Consider the following 15,914-nt stretch of genomic DNA (forward strand, 5'->3'; position numbering starts at 1 on the left):
AGCATTTCAGAAAAAAAAAAAAAAAAAAAATAGAAATCCCCCCAAAAGCAGATAGGGCTCTCCCAAATTCTCGTGACAGAAAGAAGGAAATTGGTCCCCAAAGACCAATGAGTACCTTAGACACAGAAACAGGCCCTTCTAATATCAATTTCTCCATGCTCTTTGGTGAAGGTGACAGCACAGTAGACTGGACTTTCTTCAGGAGACCAGGTACTATGGGTCACGAGACTGGGACAGCCTTCAAAGCTGCAGATTGTGCAAGTTAGGAAAAAAAACAAAAACAAAAACAAAACTATCAGGAAACAGTCTCTTGTAGGGGCAAAACACAAATCCCATGATCACAGGTAAAAAAAGAAGCTGCAAAACAAAGTGAAGATGACTTGTATAAACAGGATTAAAACCAAAAATAATAACACGGCAGAGATATTGTGCAAGATCAATGGAAGGTCTCCTGAATCTGTTCTTCCCTCCACAACTCAGATCCAATAAAGCAAGCAGAAAACATCTCTATTGTGCTGTCTGTAAATCTGTAAGCTTGAAAGCCACACAAAGTAGTATGAAATACTCAGTTTTTCACAGGATATATACTTCTAGAGACACTGAGATGAAAGGGCTTCGTGGTGCCATCACCAAAAGACCCTGCACACAACTTGGAAAAAGGCTTTATACAGGAACATTTGCAGAAGCCTCTTGACCCTTGAGGAGACAAAAATCTCAAGTTCCAGCCCAAACTGAATTAGTGTTGCATACACAACTATAGTGATGCTTGATATGCAGCAAACACTTCAACCACAAGGAAGCAACGAAGCCGTCTAGGAGACTTTTTGTTTCAGAAATTAATGAGTATAAAACTGAAACCATAGTTCTTTTCTCCTACTCCAGCCAGTTGTTCATAGAGCCTGCCTGCTTCCTTCCCACTTGAGACAAAAGTCTGGGTTGGTTGGGTTTCCCCCCCCCCCCAGTATTTGTTTTTCTCATCACCGTTTTGTAGCAAGATTCAGCTCATTCCACTACTGAGTTGTGCTAGGCCCAGAAAGGGTCCCTGGCCTCATCCTCCTCCTTCTGACAAATGCACACAGAACAGATACAGCTTAGTTCAGGCAGAATTAATGGTCTGGTGACACACTGGAAGAAAATCTGAATCACAGGATCAGTGAACTTTAACATTTGATCCTGCAGGTTAACATGCACCACAAACCACTACTGCCTTGCACACAGCAAGCAATTCTTTTCTTGCATGCTGTTTCAAAGAAAACACCTAATGCATTTAAACTGCCTTCCTTTAGGAAAAAAAGCCTCTGAAAGCACCAGCCGTCCAGACTAAGGCTTAAAATAATTCTCCTTCTGGATATAAAGACTTCCATGCCACCAAAATGATATGACTCTACTTTATTTAGGTTAATACATGCAAAAGAGCCAAGATGGACTACATCCCATCCTAGACTAATGACCAGGACTAGACTGAGAGACAGCAGTCCAAGAAAGATAACATTCCATAAACATATACAATCTAACACCAACTAGTTTTTGTTACTAGAAATTAGCATACTTCCAGTTCCAGAGTGAAACCCAGCCTTTATTTTTATTTCTGGAAGGTGCCATTCAGAGTATCAGCACTTTTTAAAAAAACAAAAACTGAAGAAGTTTCAAGGTTTCCCATAAGCCACATCCACATGCTCCTTCAGACAGCTGGCAGGCAATACTGGACATAGACACCAACTGCCTCTGCTCACAGGTAACTGACAATATTTACAATGTCCATCTAATACGAGTACCTTGCTGCCAAAAGATTAAACCATTTCAGCATGCAGGAAGAAAGCAGCAAGGGGCTATAGACAGGAAACAGGTTTTGTTCATCTGCTAGGCTCTCATAAAACAGGAGTGCAAAAGCTTTAAATCATCAATTCTCAGTGTTCTTCAAGAAGGTGCTAAAATTGAGGAGAAAGGGAGAAAAATTTTTGGCAATAAGTTTCAGAGGTTAAAAAAAATAAGTACTTGTTCTTTGTATTAACAGCAGGAAAGAAATTAATGTGGCTCTCTGAAAGCTGCTTTTTGGAAGATTCCCTCTAAATTGGGCAAGACAATCTCACTTCCTCCACTGTAAGGCAAAAGAAATCTACCAATGCACTTACAGCAACACCCATCACCTCTTGAACTAGAAACAGCAGAAACTGAGGAAAAGCTGTACTTATTGCCTTCAATTAAGCTGTGAGGTTCTCATGTGTTTAGAATGGCAATACTCTGCTGTTTGATCAAGTCTTCGATAACAGGGCTAGAACTCTGAACAAAAACAAGGAGAGAGAAAGAAAAAAAGCTAAATCACAAGCACTGCCAACAAAAATCCTGTTGCCAAATACTAACCTTAAGCAACATCTCTCATTGGAAGGAACACAAGCTCCAGTTCAATAAGTCCCTTCAAATCATTTTATTAGGCATTATTTTACATAACCCCATACCCACCCAGCCTAAAGTAAATAGATATGCATATATACAGTCAATTTCTAATCATGCTAGTAGTAGAGAATCAGTCCCAGCTATGGTCAACCTAATATCTTAGCGTTTTGAAGAAGGACAAAATCCTAGGATGGACTTGGTTGTCCTCCAATGGCAATTCTTACTACACACTCAACAGAGACATAAAAGCAGCTGTGATGTCTTACAGTTATACCTAAGAAACAGGTCAAGGGCCTACAAGTGACTTGTCACGTTCAGAACCAACAGAAACACCTCAGATCTACAAGCTCCTTCAGTGATACCGATTATCTTCCTGACACACCACCCAGAACATCCAACCAATGCTTACAGCCCTAGATCATGCATCTTCAGCAAAATAGGGGGCAGAGGTGGTCAGTTTAGGACACCCCCATGATCCCACCTACAAGCCCAAATCAGGCCTCAGGAAGCTGGTGCATCTTTCTACTGGCAAGATCTCTGGGGAACAAAGGAAAGGGGGCGAGCAGAAAATGACCAAAACAGAGGATGACAGCAACTTCTTTGCCAACCTGACCCCATTCTCAAGTCTTTCTTCTAGGAATGCAGGCTAGGGAGACAGGACAGGAGAATGGCAACTCTGCTTCTCTAACTGCAACTGAACATTGCTCTGAAGAGTCTGAGGGAGATAAGTAATAGGAAGAGTTGCCCATCTTCAAGAAAGGAATTCTGGTAGCTTGAATGTATGTTTGCTGTAAAAGGAAACGCTCCCGTAACTAGCTGGGGTTGTGGGTAGAGTCTAACTAGAAAAGCCTAACTTCTGTCATACTTGCAGAGCACGAGGCAGAAAATTCAGAAACAATTTACAAGTCACTTAAACCTAAGACACAAAGGGGACTGGGACACAGACAGAGGTATGAGATCCAGAAAGCCTCACAGGCAAGGCTCACATCTCTAGATCAACCTCCACAGGGAACCCAAGACCTAAACTATTTCTCAACTCCTACAGAACAGGATTGAAGGCCAGGGAGTGAAATTAATCCCCAGACAGCCTGAGCTGAACTCACTCCATAGATATGTTAGAAGCTACAGTTTCTAAGGCCGTTTACAGTATGTGTCAGCACTCATGTAGATATTTAAAGAGTATCATGCATGCAAGAATCTAATTAACTTGAGTCTTGTCTGAAGCAGAAATGAAGCTAAAAGGCAGGTGTGAGGTGGATCAGAGAGAGATGCCCCAAGGGCTGACTACTCAGCAAGAGCTGAGATACAGGATACCATTATGCTGCAGCCCGAGAATGGAAAATTTTGATGTTAATCAGGTACTCTACTCTGTGAACAAGTAAACTACCACAAACCAGCTGTCCTGCTCACTCCGAGTATACACAGGGTCTTAGAGAGCTTTAGGATCTTTACAGGTTACCAGATGCAGCAGTACCCATCCAGTCTTTGGAAGCTGTTTGGAAACACCACGGCTGTAAGTGATTCAGGAGACAGACAGCCATCTGGGTTTGGGGTAGGTGTGTGTCCCCTTGCTACTTCTTCAATAGCAGACAGCCACCACTCCTGTATCAGGAGACATCAAATGACCTGAAGTAACTGGAATATGAGTTAACAATACTGTGGCTCTAGCAAGAGATCCTTTAAGAAAGGAAAGTCTTATTTCCATTTTCTTCTGCAGAAGAGATGAGCACATGCGCATCCCCTCAATGATCACTTGTTCTTTCAAGGCCAGACTGGCATACTCATAACCTTCCCGATAGGAAATGGGTAGTTTTTTAATGCCCCCATCTTTGTAACATTGCAATGATATTAAAACTTCAACAGCAAAGCAGATCAGCCAGTGAAAACATGAAAGTGTTCAGTCTGCCTTCCACCCACAGAAGGGAAGCTGTGCGTGCAGCCCTACGGCAGCTGTCTTCCGACATCTCCATTTCCTGAGTTCACTCCAGCCCTGTCTGGACTCACCTAGTAAGTCTTCTGACCAAGTGCTGATGTCTTCAAGGAGCTCAACAGCATAAAAGAAAAGACTGGAGAATGCCCTATCTGCATTTTTACCTGCTGCAGTCAGAAGCTTTCATTACCTCTTTCCCTGCTGCTAGTTCCCTCTCCTTAGTGCACAAAGATGGACCAACACTACAGCCTTAACAATGCTCTTGATCTGCCAAACCCACCAAGTACAGGGAGAGCAACATTACAGGTACAGTAAGAGAGGCTCAGAGATTAAGCAAATTGCCCAGCATGACAAAAAGAGGGAGTTAAGAGCTCTGCTCTCAGTTTCTGACCAGGTCTGTAGAACAGGGAGAAGCACAGCTCCCCTTCCCCAGTATCATACAATCATAGAATCATTTAGGTTGGAAAAGACCTTTAAAATGACCCAAGTCCAACTGTTAATGCAGCACTGCCAAGTCCACCACTACACCATGCCCTTAAGTGCCACATCTACATGTCTTTTTAATACCTCCAGGGATGGTGACTCAATCACTTCCTTGGGCAGCCTGTTCTGGTGCTTGACAACCTTATGGTGCCACCCTGAAAGGCATCACATCTTTTGTTTGACCACGGATCTCTTATAAAGGCTGGCAGAGAACCCCTGGTCACCACTGCCTGGGCAGGAAGACAGCTTTTTGGCTGATGCGTGTTTTGTGAGAAAGACCAGCTGCCACCCACTTTCGGGACACCAATAGAGCTTTTGGCAGGCATCCACAGTGCAACCGTGATCATGGTACATCCTGATGTCTACCTAGTTCCTATGGATCTCATATACAGACAGCATGACACCTGCCAATAGCCACAGGCCAGCCCATCCCAGCCATCCTGGCAGCCTGCTATGCTGCCAGTGCTAGATTAGTGATGTACTTGAACCAGCAAGCAAGCTCCAGGATACACCCCCCCCCCCGTGATTCTGGCTACCAACCACAATTTTTAGAAGTACTGGTCTGGCTTCACGAAAGCAGGCTGGTTAACTCCCATGCAGAGTATCATAATAGGATGCTAAAGAGCCACCAACTACTATAGAAAAGGATGACTTGTCCAAACAATCCAAGCACTGGGCCTAACCTAGCACCTAAACTGTAATTCATCAGTAGTGATCTCACTACAGCCATTCTCCTGCCAAGAAATAGCAGGTTCTGCACAGGTCTCAGTTTCTTAGAGGAAAGTGTCCTTTCCTCTCAGACATAAAATCCCCAGATTTCACCTATCTCCATACTCAAGTTTTCCTTCTTTTCTGCAGCACAAGTTTAGCAGGACACAGAGCTCTCATGCCTCAAATCAGTAAACAGACTCATTGAAAGGGTAAACAGTCTAAGCAACTTTGCTGGAACAGGGCCCTGCACTCCAGAAACCTCCATGGTCAAAGGCTTCAGGATTAGAGAGATACGCAGACTCCAGACAATCAAACAGGAACAGAAGAACAGCTTGTCTTTCAAGTAGTGTGCCAGCAGCATTGCTAGCACTGAAGTAACTCTGTCAGGTTTTAGTCAAGTTCAGACCCTTCCCAAGAGGGGAAGGGCAACGTATGAAATAAAACATAAGAAAAGAAGCTTCTCAGTACACTGCGTTAGCCATACTTGCCGAAAAACACTAGCAAGAGAGCACGAGAACAACGGATGGCGTGCCAAGAACGGCTACAGAGCCGGTGCCATACCCAGAGAGAAAAACAAAAGGCACAACCTCATCTTGCAAGCCTGTGTAAAAAGCGGAAAGCCCGTCTCCCTTCCTCCGGTTCCCTGCTCAGAGAGGGCTCCTCACTGGCACCCTCCGGCCCGCCCACAGCATCCCCAGCAGCCGGCACACACACACACCCCCCCCCCCCCCGCCCGCCGGCACCAGGGCTGGCTCCCGGCCTCCACTCGCCCAGCACAGCCCGAAGCTGCCCGTCCTCTTCTACCGTCTTAATTACTACGAGAAAATCGAAGCCCGACGGCGCAGCACAAACGTTAGCCCACCAGCCCTCCATCCCTCCCCGCCGGCCAGGGCCACAGCGCGAGAGGCGCCCCTGAGGCAGCCCCCACCCCCCACAACCACCACAACGACCGTTTAACGGCCGACCCCGCTGAGGCGACGCGCGGCGCGTTCCCCCCCCCGCCAGGAGTGTGAAAAGGGCGGGCACGGCTACCCCCGGCCCTCCTCCCCCACCCCACGGCCGCGGATGATGCAACGGGCGGCAAGAGGCACGCAGCCGCCGGCCCCGCCGCTACGGCGGCCGCCACCTCACCCACGCGAGCCGGGCGCTGCCGACGACACCGGACGCACCACGCAAGACGCGGGCAGGGAGCGGCGCGGCGGCGGTTAAGAACAGCCCGCGAGCCGCGTGGCCCCGCCCCCGCCCCATCCGCCCTCCCGAGGGGCGGGAGCGGGGGCGCGCGCGGCGATTGGGCGCCACGGGGGCGGTGGCGAGTCAGAGGCTCGGGGGATACCGAAGGGAACGGGGAGAGCGCGGCGGCCGCAGCCGGGGAACGGCCCGGCGGGGCGGCCGCGCGGGCCCGGCGCTGCCCGGCCGGTGCTGTGAGGGAAAGCGACGGCCAAGGGCCGGCTTTCTCCACGTGGCCTGCGCGCAGCCCGGGGCGAGGCCTGTGTCGGGGCCGCGGGCCGGAGGGGGCGTGACCAGGCCCCGGCCTTCGGAGGCGACGTTTAGCGGTGCGCCAGCGGGCACCGCCCGGGGGGATGCGACGCACACAGGCGGCTAGTAGTAACGGCCAAGCGCTGCATGTGCGGCTAGCTGCTTGTCTAATTTGGGGGGAAAAAAATAACAAAAAAACCCACCCACCGCATCAGAGAGGGCTGCTGTGAGGCAGTTTCGCGGCTGGGCCTGCAGCCAGGCGCTCCCTGGCACCTGGAACCCCTGGAAAGGCTTCGGGTTGTGCTGTGTCAGGGCAGCCGGCCTCATGGCATGGCGGGCTGCCCTGGCTTGCCCGGATAGACATGGGGGCGGGGGGTGAGGGAGAGGGCCCAGGCATCTCTCGGTCTGGTGTCAAAGCCTGGCAGTACCCAGCCAGGGGCAGGGAGGGGCTGGTGAATCCCCCAGCTGGGAGCCACAGGCTGGAAATGGTGCTGCAGAAAGCAAGCACAAGCATCTCGCTGGAACTAACTCACACGGGTCATTTCAGTAGAAAAGCTGGGCCACAAGTCAGGAAATGGGTTTATCCCAAAAGGTGCCAAGTCCTAAGCATGACTCTGGAAAACACCTAAACACTTCACCTGTTTGAAGCTCCCAAGCTGCCTACAATTTGGCACTCACCTGTCCGCTGGTGCACTTGCTGGCTCAGAGGCAAGCTGTGTGCTGCTTGTGAGAAGCAGCCATCTCATGGGAGGCTGTGTCCTAGCCAGACTGGCTTTGTCTCCCTAAGTTCTTACGGCACCAGTGCAATGGGTAGTTATTTCGCTTTGATGTAATTATTACTCTTCTGATGGTGTCTGAGAACGTGACAATGAGATATTTGCCTGGGAAGTTTCTCAGTGCCACAATGTCTGCATCTGCACTGTTGTGAACGGAGCTTTATAATGTATAACACAGGGTGCAGGTGAATTTAATCTACTCAGTGCAAATTGTCTCATAATAATTCTTGACAACCACAAGGTGCTCCAGATTATTCAGAAAGTTAAAAAATAAAAGACCAATCCTTTCGTGAAAGTATGAGCTACTGGAAAGGCTTACCTTACCAGAATGAAACAGTCTCAAGAACATAGCTTATGGCTGGAGAAAGTCCAAGCAGCAATTTCTTCTGTATCTTTAAAAAATACCAATAAAGAGAAAAGCAATTCAAGGTAGCTTTATTTTAGAACATGATTCACCCTGAAGTGTTCCATGTGTTTTAGGTTTTAGGTAATCCAAGGAGTGGAGACAATGGTATGTCTCCATCTGTACATAGAGATACTATGTCGTATAGCTATTTAGAGGGTATTGCATACTGTATAAAAATAAAATATAAGGAACAGGATGTTTTAATCAAGTCGTAAAAAATACAGGAGAGACTTTACAACTGGATGTGACTGGTCTGAAGCTGAATGACTAGTCTTAGTTCCAAAGCCAAGGGTCTCTCTAGTACAAAAATGGACCATGACTAGAATGTGGAGTGAAATGTATGAAAAAACACAGGAAAAACAAACCAAGAGAAGAGCCAGGTATTTTATATTTGCCTTAAATAAATAGACACTGAGGCAGCTGTTTCATTACATATGCTAAAAATCCATAAAAATTACAGGGAAAAATTCATGTTGATGACAAATTACATTGCTTTTTCCCTGCCCCTTTCTGGACCAATGTAGATATAAACCTACTTTGAATCCCACATTGATATTCTCATTTTCCTAAGGAAAGATTTACTAGAAAATCCTGCTGTTAAACATGACAATAATTTACTTTAAATCACAGCTTGCCTCACTAATTATGTCTGAAATATGCATATAAAGTGAGGTTTGCACAAGTAACCATTAACCCCACTGGAAAAACATCAATTGGAAGAGCAGGTGGGATCAGATTCTAGCTTGCCTTTCGTGCAGCTAAATTACAGAATGGCATAAGAGGAATGCAGTGTGAAAATGGTGATGTTAATTACAGCTGGCTTTTGAAATGGGTATCAGAAAAACTGTAAGATACCAGGGCACACGTGAGGCCCAGCCGCAAAGCACAGTGAAACAAAAATACATGAATATTTGGAACAGGGTGCAAGTGTTTGAAAACTGCAGTCGTACCCAGAGAGGATAGATAAGGAGGCATAACCATACCTTTTGTGCCTTCCAGAAGGGACTGAGGGAAGAGGCACTGAGTCAGCTGTTCTGTCTGCAGAAGTGCCAGCCTTGCAGCAACCACTGCAACTTCAGGCAGATGGGTGTCAAGATATGAAATCGGCAGCACAGATGGATTTGCCAGATCCTGTAAAATGTAAAACAGATACCTCTGAGGAGACTTGTACGACCAAGTAGCAGCACTAGGCGTGTTGGAAACTATCCGAACATAATGTGTGAGGCTAATGAGAGGGATTGCACCACAGCTCTGCACTCGAAATTCAGTCTCCTTCACCATGGCAGCAGACAGGTGAAGGTAAACTGGCAACACTTGCATGAAAATGGCAGTTTTGATGTAAAGAAAAACCCCTGCCTTAAAAGATTTCCACAGCCACACCGACCCACACTGTGCCATTGGCATTAATTATTATTAAAATCGGTCATAGTGACTGGGAATGAATACACAAACCTCTTCTCCACCCCACGATTAGATCCATTATGGCCGAGCCCAGTCAGTGGGACACTGGGGCACTTAGATTGGTCTTCAACCCAGCCTTGTGAATAACTCCCATAAATCAGCACATCACTACCAATTGCATAAGTGGAGCCACTTCATCTATTTCCTGTGATCTGACAATGTTTAAGATTATTTTTCACCCAAGGAACAAGAGGAGTTGCAGTGAAGGTTGGTATACAATAAAAACTATTTGATCATTGTAGTGGCAATGTGACGCTGAGTGGAATATTAGCACAGAAATAAACAGCATGTTTAAGATCAGCAAGCAGAGAATGTTGTTTCTTGTATCCGTGATGACTAGACATGCTGAAGACTGAAAGGTCGAGGAGTGAGATCCCTTGGACAAGTGCAATCACTGATCAAAGGGAGGGAGAAAAAAAGTAAATGCTGTTGTAGGATCTCTGAAGCAGGAACATCAGGTGGAGGAGGCTTTTTGTGTGCAACTAATGAAGTTGCCCAAAGAACCAATGGTGCTTTGGTGGCAGCCAGAGCCCTTTTGGGAAGGGAGAGCACAAGGCTATGGCACAAGCTCCCAAGGCAGAAAAAGCAGCCCAAGAAGAGCCACTCCATATTTTAATTGCATGGCAGAGACTGCAAACAATTTGGAGGACAGAATCATAGTTCAGAATGATCTTTGACAGACTGGAGAAATAAGGAAGTAAAATAGGAAGCTGGTCAATAAGGACATGCAAAATTTTACAGCCAGGCAGGCGCAGTTCACTGGTCGAGTAGCCACTACCTGGACAGTAGTTGTGTAGAGTGGAAGGTATGACTATAGTGCCGTGCAAACTCAGTGTGAGTCAACAAGGCCCTGCTGTTGTGAAAAAAGCAAACATCGTACAGGGTCATGCAAACAGGAATACAGCCTGCAGGACACATGGCACTCTTGGCACTGGTGCACTTTTTTGAGGTACCACATCCCATCTGGAATGCTGTATTTCAAAAAAGATGTGGCCCACGTGGGACATGGCCTGAGTAATACAAGAAGGTGTAGAGAGAAACATGGCCCAGGAGTAAAGACTGAAAGAAGTGGAGTTTTTTGGAGAAGAGAAAACTGAAAAAAGGCAGAACTCTCTTCATTTAGCTGAAGGGCAGTGAAGAAGGGGATAAACCATTTTTCATGTTCCTTTAGAGAAGGAGAAAGTGGAAAAGGTCAAAGTTACAGCAATGAGGATTTAGGCTAAACATCTACACCACAATATTGCTCAGGCTGGAAGGGACCTTGGGACATCTGCAGCCCAGTCTCCTGCTCAAAGCAGCGTTCACCTAGAGGTCAGCCCAGGTTGCTCAGGCCTTGTCCAGTCAGGTCTCCAGGAAGGCCTCCCAGGAGACAGACTGTGCAGCTAGTCCAGTGCCTGACTATCCTCAAAGGGAAAATGTTTTCCCTAGACCCAGCTGGAACTTCACCTCTTTCAGTTTATGACCTGAGTAAAGATCCTGACTTTTCCTCTTGCTGACCTCCCTGTAGGCACAGGGAGGTGTCTATTAGATTCCCCCAAAGTCACCCCTCTCCCAGGCTAAGCAAGCCCTCCTCACCTGGCTTGTCCTCACAGGGCCACCACTCCAGCCCCTGACTGTCTTGGAGGCCCTCTCCCCCACCCTGAGCTCACTTCCAACTTCCCAATGTCTTTTCCATACTGGGGGCCCAGAACAATAGCCAGTATTGGATGTGATCTAATGGGTGCCAAGTAGAGGAGGATAATCACTTCCCTCAGTGTGTTCATTGTCCCTGCTCATCCCACCAAGGATGCAGTTGGCCCTCTTTGCTCCCAGGATAATCGTGGCCTCATGTCCAACATGCTGCCCACCATGACTCCCAGGGCCTTACCTGCAGAGCTACTCCCCTACCTCGCAGTCCCCAGCCCATGCCCTGCCAAGGGTTGGTCCACCCAAGAAGTAGGACTTTGTCCTTGCTGAATTTCATGATGTTCCTTCTGGCCCATCTCTCCAGCTTGTCCAGGTCATTGTGGATGACTATCTCACCCTCTTGTGTGTCAGGTGCACCACCCCAGTTTAGCATCATCCACAAACTTGAGGAGGACACACACGTTTTCTCCTCTAAGTCATGGATAAAAATATTAAAACAGGACAGATACCAGCACAGACCCATATGGTACTCCCAGCTGGTCTCCAGGGAGGGTATGAACCGTCTGCCCTCTTAAGCCCAGTGGTCACTGCCCTCTTAAGCCCAGTGATGCAGGCAGTTTTTCTTCCATCTGACAAGCCACCTATGCAGACTGTAATAACCCAGCTTGGATACCAGGGTGGAGTGAGAGACTGTCAGAAATCTTGCTTGAGTCATCTACTAGTACTACAAGGAGGATGTAATCTGCTCCCTCTTCACTACAGAGCTATTCCCTTTGCTGAAGATATTTTTTCCTGTAAGGTGTTACAGCTAACACCACACATGTTTAAGAATCACAGAATTCTCCCAAAGACCATAGGCTTGCCTCCTTGGAGGCAGATCAAGAAGGGCAATTAAATGTCTCTGTTGTGGTCAACATGGTCACATGAAAGGATCAAAAATAATGAGTCAAACCCCTCTGAAATGACAAGACTAGCCCAGGCATTAATGAGACTATTACTTGGTCAGATTTTGGCCTCTCTTAGACTTTGGAATTTCCCTCGCCCATCCCCAGTCCCGCAATGCAACAATTAATGTTGCATGCAATCCCAAAATCAGTAAGGCAATCTGCTCACTTTCCACTTGTGCTTTATCCAGAAATCAGTTCTTTGTGTCCTGCCTCAGAGTTCCTTTATCAAGTCTCTTCCTCCTACTGCTCCAGGACTTGCCTCCACAACACAAGAAGCAGTAGAGGAAGCATCCTTTGTGATCACTAGAGAGGAAAGAAATGATGGAAGATGCAGGACTGTCTTGATCCGTGAAGCTTTCTCTCATCTTTCCCTTGACATGAGCAGTATTAGCTCTCAAGGGAAATGGGTGGGTAGAAAAGGGAGGAGCGGTTGCTCCCGCTGGCTCTTCCCAAAAGCTCTCAGCCCAGGAGGCAGACTGGTGCACAGGCAGCTCCCTCCCTCCCTCTGCCTGGCAGGAATCCCAGACAGCTCCAGGAAGAAAGATCTGAAACACGTCCAATGTTCAGCTGCATAGGTAGCAAGACTTGAAATCAAGCCAGGTGCTGGCAAAAGCACAGCAGGCCCAAGCCTGGTAGACTATAGGCTTCCCTGTGAAAAACAGAGGCAGGAAAACCAGCTTGATCGCTGTCTGCTACCTTTCTCCCAACTTATCTTGCAGCTCACTGAAACCAGAGCAGAAACTATTTCCCACCACCACCCCCCTCCAGACCTAACCAACATGCAATTTTGGAAACCAAGAGCTGGAAGTGGCCTACAGCACACTGATTTCACAGTGCTCAGGAAAAAAAAGTGCTGTACATACCTTTGTCAAAAATGCATGGGTTTGTCCCAAATGGAACACCTGAATCGTATTAATTTTCTCTTCCTAGCGGGAACAACTTGTATAGCTCTGAATATTTTTAAGGTACTGGATCAAATGGGCAACCATACTCACGCAAGCTGCTACAGGGCTCCGGCTCACCCGAGAAGTTGCTGCCCCCTGCCTCACTTGCATCCCACCATTTCATCAGGAGTTACCGCCTTTCTGCTCTGCTGATGTATGAATGCAAGCAACTTGCCTTTGGTCCTGTCAAAACAATCTGTCAGAAAGCAAACACCAACACTGAAATTATGAAAAAGTAGTGAACCTGGTGGCTATCAGAGCACTGCTAAGCAGCAGGCATTTGCATCTCTAACAGATACATGCAAACTGGGAAGGGGAAGGGTGTGCTTATGTTGAAATGAAGCCACTAGCTACTGGAGCTGGTCTGTTGGCAGCAGGTCTGGTTTCTTACATTCCATTATTCAACCCGATTCCACAAATCCAATTTACAGTTGAAACTTTAGATCAATTAAATTAACACTTTTTTTTGGCAGTAACCTCCAGCAGGAGAACAGGAGCCTCCTGAAGTGGTTCTGCCACTGCCGCTGACATACTACAGGGACTGTGGTATAGGTTCTTCTTGCTGAAGGTTATAATTTTATAAGGAATAAAACGTGAAATGCATTAACAGGGGATTAGATGTTTGTGACTGATAAGCACATCGCTGACAAGAAAGGACTGTCCACAGGGTTCAGGAGACACGCTCCATTTTCCATTCATGTGGATTTAACAAAATGAGTATCGCAAAAAGTAAAATAATTTGGAGACATTTGTGAAAAAAGTTACATTGGCTGATTGGATGATTTCAGAAATACCTGTGCATAGTTTTAGAATGAATCATGGGGTGGTGGGGTTTTTTTAGTTGAAGACTTACTCCACCAGCTCTACATATACAGAAGGCAAGGAATCACTCCCAAAATAGCTCAAGACAAGAGCTAAGAATTTGAAATTCGCAGTCTACATCCTCATTAGTCATTTAGAAAAACAGCATCCAATCTAAAGGAAAGGGATAATTTTTGTCAGATTCTTATAAAAAAAGGCTTTATTTTGAACAAGTTTTCTCCATTTGGTTTTACAGTCTCAACATACATCATATTAATGGACAAGCAGCATTTTCACAGAATAAGAGCCTAATACAAAGAAGAGGAAGCCACTTGGGATTAACAGTTTCAACCAAATTGACTCAGACTTCAGAAAATACTGTATGCTGTCACTTATTTGAGGTAAAGGAATTCCATAAATTAAGATCCACTGTTTAACAGAAGAGTCAACGATGAAATATTTGTGAGAAGTAGGTACCTTGGGGAGGAGGGGAAAAAAACCTCAAACCTTACTCTTAAGACATTGTGAGCAACAGAAGGGGGAGGTAGGATTTTTCACGTGGTTTGTATCAGTCACCCAATACAGTTGACTACCATGTTTAAATGTTCAACCAAGTTTGTACAGTTTAATTTCAAATTTGATGAATTTTACTGCTAGTATACAGTCTTAAAAGGTGGACCTAACTGAAGATATGTCATGAGCTTAGTTTATATGCTGAATGCTGTCACTAAGTAATCATTACACAATCAGGTAACGATCAATGCACGAGTTTTTTTCCTTCAATGATCCAGTAAAATCCATTACTTTCAGTGCCCATTATGACATATTCCAGTTACATGGTTAATTTTTGTGCAGCTGTGCAATCAGACCACAAGATGATGCATGTGGTGGAATTCAAGGGTGCTTTCTTAAGAAAAATTGCACTGGGGGGAGGGGGGAAATCAACATTCTGCTATGTGTTCACACAAAATTATACCTGCAGTTTAAGAGGCTTTAGATAAAACAGATGAAAGCTATTACAGGGACACATTTATACTAGTTTAAAACTGACTTGTTTATGGAACGTATCAGTTTGTGTCATTAATCTGTGTAAAAATGATCTTAAACCTTTTAAAACAGCATCCACATTGTACTAGATCCCTTTTTTAAAAAAATAAACGGGAAGACTAGCCTCACCTTTTTTGATCTAGAGCTTGAAATTAGCTCACTAACAATCCTAAATCTCACTGAAGAGGAAATGGAACTGGATTAATACCCTGTAAACTGCAAGAACTAAATAATCAATGTTAAATTCCTAATGCCTAGCAGAAATACCACAGGTTTCAATTCAGCCATTTATTGCCACGCACTGCTCAATTTCTTCCAGTGAAAAGAAAGCATACTTTGATTTATGTACTTGCAACAAAACCTAAGCAGTGAAGCCATCTTCACATAGAGTGATGCATTTTTTCAAAAAGCTTACTGGCAAAGTTCCACAGTCTGGTTGGCTAAACCATCCAGTGCCATTAAATTGGTGCAAGAATTTAGTTGTAAGAAGCAAAGCAGACTCATTTAGAAAAGCTAATTTTTCAGTGCTGTTTGCCCACTCCAAGTTCCAGTGAGCAAAATGGTTTTACACTTATTTTGGAGGCAGAGAAGCTGGTTTGTTAATCTAGGTATGTAATGCTTCCATATTCTTTTATTTCTTTTTTTTTTTTTTTTTTAATAATAGAGATTTAAATAATCACATTTATCATTTAGCAAGTTACCCGACTTGGAACTAAAAAAGCAATAGTGAATTCTCTCCCCCATTGGAAAGCTATATAGTATTATGTAGCTCACATACATGAAGTTGTATCTTGCAGAAATACAACCACTGACCAAAATTTCTTACAGCTACACTTTAAATAAAAGCAGACATGAATGAAGTTAAACTGCAAGTCAGCCATTGTACAAATTGCCTCTCAAGATGTTCTAGCA

The 15,914-nt window shown here is 45.6% G+C and overlaps 1 protein-coding gene across 10 annotated transcripts in view; it reads right to left on the reverse strand.

Moving 5' to 3' along the window:
* Window positions 1–13,357, reverse strand: part of LOC102052943 (cystathionine beta-synthase-like protein) — a 35,957-nt gene extending 22,600 nt beyond the window's left edge. For 3 of the 10 annotated variants that reach the window (XR_008731008.1, XM_055702789.1, XM_055702788.1), the window contains exon 1: window positions 6,650–6,794. Coding sequence is in view for 9 of the 10 variants with exons in the window: in XM_055702789.1 (XP_055558764.1) it covers window positions 6,650–6,766 (117 nt within the window). In the remaining variant the exon portion in view is untranslated. Of the gene's footprint in view, window positions 1–115; window positions 247–2,132; window positions 4,178–6,649; window positions 6,795–8,094; window positions 8,163–9,159; window positions 9,308–12,376 lie in introns of those variants that run through there. The other 7 variants (XM_055702791.1, XM_055702792.1, XM_055702790.1 and 4 more) reach the window with 7 other exon arrangements.
* Between the last annotated feature and the right edge of the window lie 2,557 nt (window positions 13,358–15,914).

Source organism: Falco cherrug, chromosome 2 (genome assembly GCF_023634085.1).
Source record: "Falco cherrug isolate bFalChe1 chromosome 2, bFalChe1.pri, whole genome shotgun sequence".
Taxonomy (NCBI): Eukaryota; Metazoa; Chordata; class Aves; order Falconiformes; family Falconidae; genus Falco; species Falco cherrug.